Source organism: Xenopus tropicalis, chromosome 3 (genome assembly GCF_000004195.4).
Source record: "Xenopus tropicalis strain Nigerian chromosome 3, UCB_Xtro_10.0, whole genome shotgun sequence".
Classification (NCBI taxonomy): Eukaryota; Metazoa; Chordata; class Amphibia; order Anura; family Pipidae; genus Xenopus; species Xenopus tropicalis.
The window spans coordinates 133174444-133190206 of record NC_030679.2 but is presented as its reverse complement, the minus strand read 5'-3'; the positions used below and the strand labels follow the sequence as shown (position 1 = coordinate 133190206).

The 15763-nt window shown below is 43.1% G+C and overlaps 1 protein-coding gene across 3 annotated transcripts in view; it reads left to right on the top strand.

Moving 5' to 3' along the window:
- The window catches only part of LOC101731464 (CD209 antigen-like protein C), a 49371-nt gene that overhangs the window by 1268 nt on the left and 32340 nt on the right, over nucleotides 1-15763 (top strand). For 2 of the 3 annotated variants that reach the window (XM_031899341.1, XM_031899342.1), the window contains exons 2-4: nucleotides 8341-8466; nucleotides 9404-9520; nucleotides 10231-10254. The exons of the other annotated variant lie outside the window; for it this stretch is intronic. In XM_031899341.1, the coding sequence (XP_031755201.1) occupies nucleotides 8341-8466; nucleotides 9404-9520; nucleotides 10231-10254 (267 nt within the window). The remainder of the gene's footprint in view (nucleotides 1-8340; nucleotides 8467-9403; nucleotides 9521-10230; nucleotides 10255-15763) is intronic. 3 annotated transcript variants of the gene reach the window in all.

Below are 15763 nucleotides of genomic sequence, written 5' to 3'. Positions count from 1 at the left end.
GCATGGAGCAGATTTGCGCACCACATTGCATCCATTTCAGTGCATCTGAACTTGCAGCTCTGTCCCAAAATCTCTCTGTAAGAGAGGGAATGGAAGCAGTGACATGAGTAGCAGTTTATACATACTTTCTGTCCTAAGTAATATGTGAAATCTGTTTTTTTGTCGCACCGACCCACGTGACCATCTGGTCCAGCATACGGGTAGTCACAGCAGCAGGCAAGAGGACTTGAACACATCAGGCAGAGATACTGTAACTTTATAACATTTTATTGTTGTGCACCTGTCTGGGGACCTATAAAACAGTAAGGAGAACAGTAAGGAGAACACTGCTGCTTTCAGGTACATTACAAGGCCAATAAGGCCTTCTGTGGAGTCAATGCACTGAGGTGTCCTAGAACAAGCATAGTGATGGTATAATGGATTTGACATAACAGAGACATTTCAACAAGTGAATATAAAAATACCTGTAAAACAGTAAGGAGAACACTGCTGCTTTCAGGTACATCACAAGGCCACCAGCCCACCTCTTCTGTGGAGATAATGCACTGAGGTGTTCTAGAACAAGCGTAGTGATGGTATAGTGGATTTGACATAACAGATACATTTCAACAGGTGAATATAAACATACCTGTAAAACAGTAAGGAGAACACTGCTGCTTTCAGGTACATCACAAGGCCACCAGCCCACCTCTTCTATGGAATTAATGCACCGAATCCTAGAACAAGAATAGTGATGGTATAGTGGATTTGATATAACAGAGACATTTCAACAAGTGAATATAAACATACCTGTAAAACAGTAAGGAGAACACTGCAGCTTTCAGTTACATTACAAGGCCACCAGCCCACCTCTTCTGTGGAGATAATGCACTGAGGTGTCCTAGAATAAGAATAGTGATAGTATAGTGGATTTGACATTACAGAGACATTTCAACAAGTGAATATAAACATACCTGTAAAACAGTAAGGAGAACACTGCTGCTTTCAGGTACATCACATGGCCAACAGCCCCCATCTCTTCTGTGGAATTAATGCACTGAGGTGTCCTAGAACAATGGTAGTGAGTATAGTGGATTGGACATAACAGAGACATCTCAACAAGTGAGATGCACTGAATCCTAGAACAACAATAGTGATGGTATAGTGCAGTGATCCCCAACCAGTGGCTCGGGGGCAACATGTTGCTCACCAACCCCTTGGATATTGCTCTCAGTGCCCCCAAACCTGATGGTAGTTATTGAATTCCTGACTTGGGGGCAAGTTTTGGTTGAATAAAAACAAGATTTCCTACCAAATAAAGCCCATGTAAGCTGATCGTGTGCATAGAGGCCCCTAATAGCCAATCGCAGCCCTTATTTGGCACCTCCATGAACTTTTATGGTGCTTGTGTTGCTCTCCAAGTCTTTTTACATTTGACTGTGGCTCACGAGTAAGAAAGGTTGGGGACCCCTGGTATAGTGGATTTGACATAACAGCCATTTCAACAAGTGAATATAAACATACCTGTAAAACAGTAAGGAGAACACTGCCACTTTCAGGTATATCACAAGGCCACAAGCCCACCTACATTACAACAGGCAGTTAATTCAGCATATCCCCATTACTATATTACAGGATTTATAAAACTGGAAGGAACTGCAGCATAGCTGAAATACATGACACATTGCCACATAACAATCTCAGCACAGGACAATAGGCACGTCACAACAATCGGGGGACAGTGTGAGGATTAAATCATAGTTTTTTGTTTTCACAGTAGCCATTTTGGGCACATGTTCTCTGCCTGCCTACAAACATTTGGTAGTAGGCTACACACACTGCAAGAACTTCTAAAAGTATGAAATCACTATGGCTGAAGGTAAACAGGTTGCTGCAGTAAATAAATAACCTTTACAACTATATCATCAACTATAACACTTCTGAGGTGATTAGAGCAGTGACAGACACAGCACCTCTTCTGAGGAGCTAATGCACTGAGGTGGGACCAGACCAACTGACAGAGCATACAAGGGGGGTTTGGGAAAGTCCATTTGGCAAAGATCCTGCTCAGTGTTTGGCTATAGCTATGCTTTTTACACAGATGTTTGCTGGTCTGTCAGAAACGATTTATAACTTAATCAGTAAAACATACACACTTATATGTTGCACTCCTGGTCAGTATATTGGTACAATCCAAATGATTTTTCCAGTCAGGAGTTTAACCTCTTGCAGATCAGAGATATTTGGCCAATATTCATATACAGGTATGGGATCCCTTATCCGGAAACCCGTTATCCAGAAAGTTCCGAATTACGGAAAGGCCATCTCCCATAGACTCCATTATAAGCAAATAATCCTAATTTTTAAAAATGATTCCTTTTTCTCTGTAGTAATAAAACAGTACCTTGATCCCAACTAAGATATAATTACCCCTTATTGGGGGCAGAACAGCCCTATTGGGTTTATTTAATGGTTAAATGATTCCCTTTTCTCTGTAATAATAAAACAGTACCTGTACTTGATCCCAACTAAGATATAATTACCCCTTATTGGGGCAGAACAGCCCTATTGGGTTTATTTAATGGTTAAATGATTCCCTTTTCTCTGTAATAATAAAACAGTACCTGTACTTGATCCCAACTAAGATATAATTACCCCTTATTGGGGCAGAACAGCCCTATTGGGTTTATTTAATGGTTAAATGATTCCCTTTTCTCTGTAATAATAAAACAGTACCTGTACTTGATCCCAACTAAGATATAATTACCCCTTATTGGGGGCAGAACAGCCCTATTGGGTTTATTTAATGGTTAAATGATTCCCTTTTCTCTGTAATAATAAAACAGTACCTGTACTTGATCCCAACTAAGATATAATTAATCCTTATGGGAGACAAAACAAGCCTATTGGGTTTATTTAATATTTAAATGAATTTTAGCAGACTTAGGTTATGGAGATCCAAATTATGGAAAGACCCCTTATGCGAAAAACCCCAGGTCCCAAGCACTCTGGATAACAGGTCCCATACCTGTACGTAAGTTAACTGTGTTACATATGGAACCGTCCTGATTTTCATTACAGAACCCGCAGTCCCAAATTGCAGTTTAAATATCCCACTTGGTGTCCATATGATGCCCACCACCAATCTCAGCTTGATGATCATGACTGGACAAGGTTTTTTTCTCATTTGAAAGAGAGACGGAGAATCAAAGATGGCCAAGCCTTCCACTAAGGGAACACATGGCCATCTAGGATTTGTTACAGGAGTTTGAGCTAGGCATCTATCCATTCCACTGGCATGTGTTGGGTTAATGGAGTACTCATTGGCTATTTCTGCAGAGATCTCACTGGAATGCGTAGGGTTATTAAAGTTCTCATTGGCCATTTCTAAAGAGATCTCACTGGCATGCGTGGAGATAATAGAGTGTTCATTGTCCGATTCTGCAGTGATCGTACTGGCATGTGTGGGGTTAATGGAGAGCTCATTGCCCATTTCTGCAGTTGTCTTAGTGGCTTGTCTAGGGGGATTTATGTTTTTTTTATTTTTATGTTGTTGTTATGGTCATGGTGTTTGGGAATGTGAATAGAAGGTGGTGTGGTTTTTAATTTAAGATTTTTAAGTATTGGGAGGTATAGTTAATGGGTTCAGCTATAACAGCATCATGAGTGCCATTAAGGGTTTCAGAAGTAAAATAAACATTTTCTGACCAAATACCACTGCTATATGTATGTTACATATTTGTTTCAGCCAAAAGGAACCTCATTTCTTCTGAGGACAGTATCCCTTTAAGAGGATTCTGAGATTATTGTTTTCACACTCTCTATATATTTATATATAAAACTACACATAAAAACAGTATAAGGAGGAAGTCACAATTCATGTGAATAGACAGAAATACATTTTGTTGTGCAATCACAAAATGACACTTCTGAAAACTCTCTATATACTATATATCTATCTATCTATCTATCATCTATCTATCTATCTATTATCTATCTATCATCTATCTATCTATCTATCTATCTATCAATCTATCATCTATCTATCTATTTATCTATCTGTCTGTCTATCTGTCTATCTATCTATCTATCTATCTATCTATCTATCATCTATCTATCTATCTATCTATCTATCTATCTATCTATCTATCTATCATCTATCTATCTATCTATCTATCTATCATCTATCTATCAATCAATCATCTATCTATCAATCATCTTTAACTCTTTCTTTCTATTGTATTCATTTAGAAACCATTTTGCATCAATATAAATAACCATAAATATGTGTAACCCCTATTTGGCTATGAAATAGTTATAACCCAGGCTAGTATGGTTTAGAGCATGGGCTACATGCGACTCTGAGATTATTGTTTTCACTCTCTCTATATATTTATATATATAAAACTACACATAAAAACAGTATAAGGAGGAAGTCACAATTCATGTGAATAGACAGAAATACATTTTGTTGTGCAATCACAAAATGACACTTCTGAAAACTCTCTATATACTATATATCTATGTATCTATCTATCTATCTATCTATCTATCTATCTATCTATCTATCTATCTATCTATCTATCAGTCATCTTTAACTCTTTCTTTCTATTGTATTCATTTAGAAACCATTTTGCATCAATGTAAATAACCATAAATATGTGTAACCCCTATTTGGCTATAAAATAGTTATAACCCAGGCTAGTATGGTTTAGAGCATGGGCTACATGCGACTCTCTTAGACAGGATGGGCCTTCGCTATATGGAAGAGACCTGTGGAGCAAGGGTGTAGTGGAACTACAACTCATTGTAGCTGTGTGTAGTGCAGATTAGCAAAGATGGACACCAGTAGGTTCTTGCAATTGAAAGACAAGCAGAATTTCAGGGTTATACTCACAAAAGGCAGATATAGCAAAACCCACTAAGGATAACAAGGGAGGATGCACACCAGTTTATCCCACCTCTTTTGCAGACTGGGCAGGGTAAAGCACCTGTCAGCTTGGCACCTCTTTGGAAGTCTGGATAGTTACTGTAATCCTCAGGTTGAAAACCTTTAACTTGTGTGGGTCCTACGGCCTGCATGGATCAGGGTTTAGACTAATCTGCATCCTGTCACTGTGGCCCTAAGCTAAGGCAACATTGCCGGATGGAAGGGTACTTCCAGCTGTCCTTCTAGTTGGGGCCTGAACTGCCCTTGCTATCTAGTTCTAGCTATCTCACTCTCCTAGAGAGTGCTCTTACATTCCTGCTATTCTGACTAATCCTCATTCATGGGGCCCTGTCCCCGACTTCACCAGAGTGGATGTTAACTCTGGGGTAAATGGCTTTACTGGAGCCTATTTCTGATCCCAGGCTCAGTGGAACTGTTACCTTGAGATTCAAAGGCAGCCAAAGAGGAAGCCACACCTCCTTGCTAGACACTATATGAGACTGCAAGGGGTGGGGACAACCATATAAACCAATAGGGTATAGTGCATAGCTATAAACTGATACATGGGACTTTGCCCAGTAACAGCAGAAATAAGGAAGTGGTAGGGTTTAAAGCCATAGGGGCAGATGAACCCTATGGGTCCCTACATACGTTTCAACTCTAATTTCAGTAACTATGTCTGGGGACAGGATCTGTTTTGAAAGTCACCCCAATCCCAGCAGTTTTTGCAGGATTTGGCAACAATAAGCAGGAGGTTTCTGTAAGGCCGGGGGCACTGAGGAACCCAGCCAATGCTTTGAAGGGTAACTTTAAGTGTTTAAACTCCAAACCTAATCCTTGATTCGGTATCCTCATTTAACTAATAAAATTTGTGTTGAAAATTATTTATTTATTTATTTAATAATTGAATTGAAAATGTAATTTTTTAGTTTGTGATTTTATAGAGGAAAAGACTTCATTTTACTTCTGTTACCCTTTCTTGGCCAAGCAGACCTTCACATAGTCTCTCTCACCCAGATGGGCCTTTGCTAAGTGGGAGAAGAAAGCACAGATATTGTGGAACTACACATTTCTACATATAAAATAAAAGACATGTTCTTGCAAACAAAAAACAGGCTTAATTGTTCAAGACAATCCAGGGCGGTTATAGTCACAGATAGTGATGGGCGAAAAGTTTCGGCAGGCATGGATTCGCGGCGAATTTCCGCGTTTCGCCATTGGCGGATTGTTTCGCGAAACGGATGAAAAATTTCGCCGCGGAAAAATTCGCCGCACGTCCAAAAATTGTCGCGGCGTCAAAAAAGAATAGTCGCGGGCGACGAAACAAGAGCCGCGCGACGAAACAAGAGCCGCGCGACGAAAGAAGAGCCGCGGGCGACGAAACAAGAGCCGCGCGACGAAACAAGAGCCGCGGGCGACGAAACAAGAGCCGTGCGACAAAATAATAGCTGCGGGCGACGAAACAAGAGCCGCGGGCGACGAAACAAGAGCCGCGGGCGGCGAAACAAGAGCCGTGCGACGAAACAAGAGCCGCGGGCGACGAAACAAGAGCCGTGCGACAAAATAATAGCTGCGGGCGACGAAACAAGAGCCGCGCGACGAAACAAGAGCCGCGCGACGAAACAAGAGCCGCGGGCGGCGAAACAAGAGCCGCGGGCGACGAAACAAGAGCCGTGCGACAAAACAAGAGCCGCGCGCGACAAAATAAGAGCCGCGGGCGACGAAACAAGAGCCGCGCGACGAAACAAGAGCCGCGGGCGACGAAACAAGAGCTGCGGGCGACGAAACAAGAGCCGCGCGACGAAACAAGAGCCGCGGGCGGCGAAACAAGAGCCGCGCGACGAAACAAGAGCCGCGGGCGACGAAACAAGAGCTGTGCGACAAAACAAGAGCCGCGCGCGACAAAATAATAGCCGCACGACAAAATAATAGCCGCGGGCGACAATTTTTTTGTCGCACGACATTTTCGCCGCTTCGCGGATTTTTCGCCGTTTCGCGGATCTTTTCAAAGATTCGCGAATTTTTCGGCGAAGCGAAACGGAACAGATTCGCTCATCACTAGTCACAGATCCAACAGAGGTAGCATTTAGAGAAGACAGAGGCAGAGGCAGGTTCACCTTTAGGGTTTCTAGCAATAGTGGTCCGGATCCCCTACAGCAGTAATGGATCAGGGGAGATGAGATGAATATAGCCTGAATCTCTCTTCAGTATTGCAGACCCTTCACAAAGGCTAGCAGAAACTAGGGTGAGCTATCTTAAGAACTTTTTCCTGGGCATTGTTGATTCCAGGTTACCCAGAATCATCCACCTTGGTAAGCAGATGAAGTGACACCTCTTCCAATCACTCTATTGAAGTGTGACAGGAAGTGGTCGCTATCTATGGGTTAATATGAAAGATATGTAATTGAACTAACTTATACACATGTGAGTGGGTCAGCACGCACTTTGTGCCAGTTAGGGTAGTCAAGCTGCCCAAAGCTTTAACAGAAGGTTATCAGGTTAGTACCCTGGTGATAAGGAAGGTGTTTCTTCTATAAAGAAGATCTCCATTCTATAAGCAGTGTCCATCAGCAGACCTGGTCGGGTGAGAGCTTCACTCGTATTCTTTGTTAAAGGTTATATTGAATTATTTCCTGCTGTTTTATGATCACTTTGTCTGATTGCATATATTATTGCATTATCACAGCCTAGTTGACGTGTTACCTTTCAGTTGCTGCATAAATAAATATCATTACTATCATAATAGTGCTACATCCTTGCACCCCACGTTGGGTGCCAAGATGTACTGAAAAGATGGAGAATCCCTCTCTCAATGGCTGCCTGTAGCACTTCCCTGTAGGTCCCCAGAGGAAGTATAACTTCTCTTCCTTTCTTCTTATACTTTGGAAGACACCATACTTTCCCCAGAGATAGGGGATGTTGGTCTTTTAACTATTATCAGAAAGGGTTTTTTGATACATGAACTAATGATACTAATGATACATCACTAACGCTAAAGTATTTTCTGAAGCAATTATGGTACATTCTATCCCCAGTAATTCAGATCATGACGGAGATTAAATGAATATTATTTCTGTTGAACATGTCAATGTTCATTCTAATATTAATCTTTAATACTTCTTAGAGATCCAAGAGAAAAACAAAAAATTTATTTTGCTGCATTATCCAACAGTAGTAACTCACAAAGAATTCATTGATCTTCCCATATAACTAAGGCAACTAGTGATCTTGCATGAAAAAACTAAGGAGGTTTGGGGGTTGTACCCCATAGTGCCTTATATGTATGTGAGTGATCAACTAGTGTTTCTGAGAATGGGAGGAGCCAGTAATCATATCTGAACCATAACTAGGCTTGACTTTACTCTAGACCTGAAATGAATAATCTTAACTCAACTTTGATAAAAATATTATATTATACTTCAAATACCCAGGAAAATACCGAAGTGATTTTGATAATGACATATATGAAAATATCCATTGCACTGAGGAACCAACTGAGCCTGCAAGAATGATGAAGATTCAACAAGAACCTAAAGAAGGAAATCTCTCATCAAAAGGTAATCTGTAACTTGTTTTTCTGTGTATGTGGTTTCCCTGCTATAACACTCACTGGCCATAGTTTGCATGGTATTGATGACTATGGAGCTGCATGTGCCATGTTCAAATTATGTAGCATTCTGTCACTGTAAAATAGAAAGAAAGGCATAATCACTGGGGTTATTATAATTGCATACAAGTACCTGAGCCAGTCGGGGATACTACAACGGCCTTGAGTTCCACTGTTGGTATATGACATTGCCATCTTCTTCCTCTTATTGGATTCTGTCAATGGCACCAGTTAGGTGTCCATACACAGCTGGTTTTCATACAGCCCATGCACATCTAGCCAGCTTTGCAGACAGGACCCAAGAAGAGGAAGAAGATGGAGACATGGTGCTCAAACAGTAGTATGCCAGCCTGGTGCACTTTTCAGTGAACAGGAGCCCCGAACTGGAATCTCAGGGAAGCAATTATAATCACTTACCCCATAACATTGTGGCACCCCATCAGTGATTATAACTTTTCTTAATGTCCCCTATGAAACAACAGGCAGCTATTTCTGCTGAAAGGTTGGCTTTCTGTCTCTAGTGGTTAAATAAATATTACACTCACCCCCAACTTCAGTTATATGGGATATAAAGGACCAAAACACTGAATTCCAGGAAGATTTACAGATAATCATCATTGTAGTATCACTGGAACGAGACTGCAACAAGCCCCAGTCTAAAATTGGGCATTTGGCCTCCTCCTTTTCCCCGTCCCCCATTCCTAGATATGATTCTATGCATGGCACCTTTACCCTGCAGTTCTCCAATTCTCTGCATGAACAAAGGTCTGGTGTGTTGAGGAAATAAACTTTCCACTGAATATATGTAATTTAATAGCCAAACACACAGAATTCCCCTGCCAGCAAAACCAATAAATAATGTATCTGTGTATCCATTTTCCTTTTAGTTCTGAAGTTAAGTGAAACATTGAGGGCACAGAGGAGACTCCTGGTGGTTCTGGTGACCCTGCTGGTTCTTGTCTTCATGTTCCTGATAATCCTGACCTGCCTCATGTTTATATACTGTGAGTTTCACCCACAGCGGCAATGAGTTCTGTAATATGTAACTACAAATTCCTCAAAATTATACACTTGACTCATCTGCTGGTTGCAGGATCTAACATACACATACAAAATAACAAGGGTGGGCTTAATCTACTTGGGTATGTTCTAGTTGACATTGACAGGAATATGGATTTGATGGTAGAAAAAGATGGAGGAGGACAATCAACATTTTTCTCAAATAGTTCCTACCACCTTACTATCTGATCCAAGAGGAGTTGAAAACCCTATCTACGGCTTCTTTAAATTCTTCCATAAAGAAGAAAAATGTCCTGCCAAAATGACTAGTCCTTGGATATTTATAAGATTTATTAATGATTAATGAGTATGGTACTTGACTTCTCAGAGCAACTTAACACATTTGGGAAAATTGCCATAACTTTGATAAATCTGTCAATTCGTGAAATGTTTTATCTCATTCCATTCCAAGTCAGGAATGTTTTTAATGTTTTAATACATTGCCAAAAAAAAACAGTTACTGGGAACCCTTCTTGATTCCCCCCTAGTTTGTAGGGATAATGATACAAGCAAAGGTTTAGAAAGTTTTTTTATAATTTCCTCAAACTGAACTTCATATGCAACGAGTACTTTCATAAACATAGGAGACTATACGGCAGGGAAGAATCAAGTTTGTTTTCAACTCAGTTATCTGTTACTGATTTTCCCTTTCCAGATTCTACAGTGAGCAGGAAGCTAGGTAAGTATTCTCTCATACTCATATTCATACATACAAAAAAGTATAAGGCCTTGAGAAACAACCCCTCTGCCACATGATAGCCCTACTGTTGTTTCATTGTCTTACGCCATACCTGCTGGGGAAAGACCATAAGCTCACAGGCAGGAAAAGTCAATATTGTTAGGACCCCTAAGAGATGCTGAGCACTTTGCAACACATTAATTGTTTGTAGGTGTCAAGCCAATCTGGTCCGATGAGCAATGTCACCCACAAGCACCTCGCACTAGGCTGGAGGCTTAACCTGAAGATGAGACAGGAAGCGCAGCAGTGGAGAGAGGCTGGAAGGCCGAACAATGAAGTACCAAGGATTAGGCAGCAGAGTAGTCAAACGGGTCCGGGTCGAGGGCAGGCAGCAGGGTTCACAGACGAGATAACAGGCGTAGGGTCAAATCACAGAAATTCAGAAGTAGGAATACGCTAGGCACACTGAAAGCGATAACCAAGCACTGATTGCTTGTTTCTAGGCCTATTTAAAGTGTCCCGCGAGATAGCGCGACGTCATGGCGTCATTACGCATGCGTAATGACGCAGGCGTCAAGTCGCACGCTCATTGCGTGCGTCAAAGCGCGCGGCGCCTACGTGAATGCGTCAGACGCGGCGCTGTTGCGTGTTGGAACGCACGATGCCGCGTGCATTCCACGGATCCCCGCCGCGCCTTAGGTCCCGGGACTCGCTGCGGGTAGGTAGCCTTACATGGCCCCCCTCCTAGGAGCGGCCTCCGGACGCGAACCCTAGTCTTAGGAACATTTTTCCGGTGAAACTCCTGCAATAGTTTAGGCGCATGAATGTTACAAGCAGGTTCCCAAGAATTTTCTTCTGGACCGTAACCCTTCCATTTAACTAAATACTGGTGTTGCTTCCCTCTTAGCCTATAGTCAAGGATGTTCTTGACTTCAAATTCCTCTTGACCATCCACCTGGATGGGTGAAGGTGGAATGGGAACTCGCCCAACAAAAGAGTTAACAGTCACAGGTTTTAATAAGGCGGAATGGAAAACTGAATGAACACGCCAAGAGTCAGGGAGTCTTAACTGGAATGCCACAGGGTTCACCTGCTTGATAATCTCGAAAGGACCAAGGAAACGATGCCCCAGCTTTCGTGTAGGGCAAGACAGTTTAAGGTTCGCCGAGGAAAGCCATACCTTGTCACCCACCTTGAATTCGGGGTCCTTGCGTCTCTTTCTATCAGCATACGTCTTGAAGTTTTGCTGAGCTTTCTTAATAGACCCTTGAAGGAACTTATAATTCTCCTTTAAAAACAACAGACGATCCTTCACAGCAGGAACAGTAATCTCACCGAGAGAGGAAGGAAAAATAGCAGGGTGCAGTCCGTAGTTGGCAAAAAAAGGAGATTGTTGAATGGAGTGATGAAAATTGTTATTATAGGCAAATTCTGCGAGGGGTAATAAGGAAGCCCAATCATCTTGGCGGTAAGAGGTAAAGCATCTTAGATATTGTTCTAGAGTCTGATTGGTCCTCTCAGTCTGCCCGTTAGATTGAGGATGAAAGGCAGAGGAGAGAGACACCTTAATTTGTAACGCTCGGCATAACGATCTCCAGAACTGGGACGTAAATTGGGTTCCTCTATCTGAAACAACGTCATCAGGCACCCCATGTAATCTAACGATCTCTTTTATAAAATATTCGGCGGTGCAAGCGGCAGAAGGAAGCTTGGGAAGAGGTATGAAATGAGCCATCTTGGTTAGTCGATCCACCACAACAAAAATGGTAGTTTGTCCAGAGGACGGTGGCAGGTCCGAAATGAAATCCATAGAGATGGAACCCCATGGTCTAGCGGGGACTGGAAGTGGAAGAAGCGAGCCTAAAGGTTTGGTACGGGAGTCTTTGGACCTTGCACAGACATCACAGGACCTGGTATAGTCAATACAGTCAGTAGTCAGTTTTGGCCACCAAAAAAGTCTTTTGGCCAATATGATAGTCTTTTTGATACCAGGGTGACCAGCCAACTTAGAGTCATGAATGGTACGAAGGACCTCCAGGCGTAAGCTTTCAGGCACAAAGATCTTATCTTTGAAAAAGAAAAGTCCATCCTTGGGAGTTAAGTTCCAACCAGGAGAAATGGAAACTGAGGCTTGTTTAATTTGGTCCATCAAGGAGCATTGGATGGACAAAAAATTTTGTGGTAAAAGGACAGTCTCAGGTCGAGTCGGAGTGGTTTCCTGAGAAGAGTGAATCCTGGATAGGGCGTCCGCCTTGACATTCTTAGAGCCAGGGCGATAGGTTAGGTGGAAGTTAAATCGCATAAAGAAAAGCGCCCAGCGAGCCTGACGAGGCCTAAGTCTCTTGGCAACACGTAGGTATTCCAGGTTTTTGTGGTCTGTATAAATCAGGATAGGGTTAAGACCTCCTTCCAAGAGGTACCGCCATTCTTCTAAAGCGAGTTTGATGGCTAGGAGTTCCCTATCTGCCACGTCATAATTTTGTTCAGATTTATTCATTTTCCGAGAAAAATAGGCCACCGGATGGAGAGCACCAGAAGGGGGAATCCTTTGGGAAAGTACAGCTCCAACTGCGGATTCAGAGGCATCCACTTCCAAAATAAAAGGTTTCGTGGGGTCAGGATGCTGAAGGATAGGTGCGGTGGTAAAAATAGTTTTTAAAGTCTCAAAAGCTGTTTGAGCTTGGGAAGTCCAAACAAATTTGGAATTCAAACTGGTTAGCTGAGTAATGGGAAGAATGATCTGTGAAAAACCTTTAATAAATTTCCTGTAAAAATTTGCGAAACCAATGAAGCGTTGGACCTCTTTTCTAGAGGCAGGAACTGGCCAGTTCAAGATGGCTGAGACCTTACTTTGGTCCATTTGAACTCCATTGGCAGAAATAATAAAACCCAGAAACTCAACAGAAGTTTTATCGAAATCACATTTTTCAAATTTAACAAATAGCTGGTGTGAACGAAGTCGTCAAAATATTTTCTTCATATGGAGTCGATGTTCAGCCAAGGATTTGGAAAAAATTAAGATGTCGTCTAAGTAAATAATAACGAAAATGTCCAAATAATCTCTGAAAACGTCATTGACGAAGTGTTGGAAAGTCGCAGGTGCGTTACAGAGGCCGAAAGGCATGACCAAGTATTCAAAATGTCCATATCTGGTACGGAACGCAGTTTTCCATTCATCTCCCTCTCTTATTCTGACCAAGTTGTAGGCCCCTCTAAGGTCAAGCTTTGAGAAAATTGTCGCCTCCCGGAGTCTTTGAAAAAGTTCTGGAATTAATGGTAAAGGGTACCTGTTCTTGATTGTTATGGCATTAAGATTCCGGTAGTCAATGCAGGGTCTTAGAGTGTGATCTTTTTTTTCCACAAAGAAGATCCCTGCTCCAGCTGGGGAAGTTGAGGGACGAATAAAACCTTTGGTTAGGTTCTCTTCCAAATAATCGCGAAGCACCTTTAACTCCGGCTCTGCTAGTGGGTAGATACGCCCAAACGGTATTTGGGATCCTGGCAGAAGGTCAATAGGGCAGTCATATTTCCGATGCGGAGGCAAAGAATCGGCCTTTCTTTTGTCGAAAACGTCAAGGAATTCGTAGTACTCGGAGGGTAAACCGGGAAATTTTTCAGATAGTTTCTCAGAGGAGATGCAACACAATTCTTGGTGACCTGAAAGAAGGCAATTGTCATGACAAAACTGAGAAGAGAATGTAATCTTGCCTTTTTCCCACTCCACTACAGGGTTGTGTTTGCGCAGCCAAGGTAAGCCGATAATAATAGGCGACAGAGGAGAAGCCACCACATCAAATTTTAACATCTCAAAGTGGATTTTATTCATACACACACGTAAAGGAATGGACTCCTTTAGGATGGGACCGGAACTAATTGGGGAACCATCAGCAACTCTGATGAGGAGAGGAAGTGACTTGGTCAGTAAGGGGATCTTGTGGCAGTCCGCAACCTTAGAGTCCAAAAAACAACCGCTAGCTCCGGAGTCCAGGATGGCCGGAAGTACCAGGACCTTGTCTTCCCACTGTAGAGAGAGAGAGAAAGTGAGCAACGGAGAAAAATGTAGCTGAGGTGCAGCGGTACTCAGGGAAGGGACCTTACGAGGAGGAGATGGACGAGTTGGACAGGTGCTGATTAGATGACCAGATAGCCCACAGTAAAGGCAAAGGTTTAGCCTCCTACGCCGGATACGCTCCTCGGGGGACAGAGAAGGTCGTAGTGAACCTAACTGCATGGGTTCCGGGTCTGGAGACGAGGTGACCTCGGAATCAACCCGAATCGGAGGAGAAGCCTTAGGCAATACCCAGGATGATGGGAAAGGGGTAGCTTTCTCCAGCCTTCTTTCTCTAAGGCGTTGGTCGATCTGGATGGATAACTGGATGAGTTCTTCCAAGGAGTCAGGCACTCCTACCCTTGCCAGTTCGTCCTTTAGGGTAGCGGAGAGACCAAGGCGGAATTGATGTTTGAGAGCCGCTTGGTTCCAGTCAGTATCTGCAGCAAATTTTCGAAAGTTCATTGTAAAATCTTCCACAGGACGGACACCTTGTCGGAGGTTCCTTAAGGCAGCTTCAGCTGTAGTTACACGATGGGGGTCGTCATACAGCACGGCCATGGCTTGAAAGAAAGCGTCCACTGTTATGAGGCATGGACTTTGTTGCTCCATCAACCGAAAAGCCCACGATTGAGGTTGTCCCCGCAACAGAGACATGACCACACCCACTTTAACTTGTTCAGTAGAGTAGGTCTGCGGTTGGAGCATAAACAAAAGTTTACAGGCATTTACAAAAGTTCTGAAAGTGCTGCGATCTCCAGAAAACTTGTCTGGGAGCGGGATCTTGGGCTCAGGAGCAAGTGGACTGGCTGTGGCACCCATCAGAGGTGGAGGTGCGGACACGGGAGCAGGAGGCGGAGCAGGATACTGAATAGCCTGTAGCTGTTCTTGTACTTCATTGTAGTCCGCTCAGAGTTCTCTCACAGCATGAGCAAGGGCTGCAATCTGTTGCGTGAGGGCGGTAAGAGGAGATACATCTTCCTCTGGATCCATGGCTTGGTTATACTGTCAAGCCAATCTGGTCCGATGAGCAATGTCACCCACAAGCACCTCGCACTAGGCTGGAGGCTTAACCTGAAGATGAGACAGGAAGCGCAGCAGTGGAGAGAGGCTGGAAGGCCGAACAATGAAGTACCAAGGATTAGGCAGCAGAGTAGTCAAACGGGTCCGGGTCGAGGGCAGGCAGCAGGGTTCACAGACGAGATAACAGGCGTAGGGTCAAATCACAGAAATTCAGAAGTAGGAATACGCTAGGCACACTGAAAGCGATAACCAAGCACTGATTGCTTGTTTCTAGGCCTATTTAAAGTGTCCCGCGAGATAGCGCGACGTCATGGCGTCATTACGCATGCGTAATGACGCAGGCGTCAAGTCGCACGCTCATTGCGTGCGTCAAAGCACGCAGCGCCTACGTGAATGCGTCAGACGCGGCGCTGTTGCGTGTTGGAACGCACGATGCCG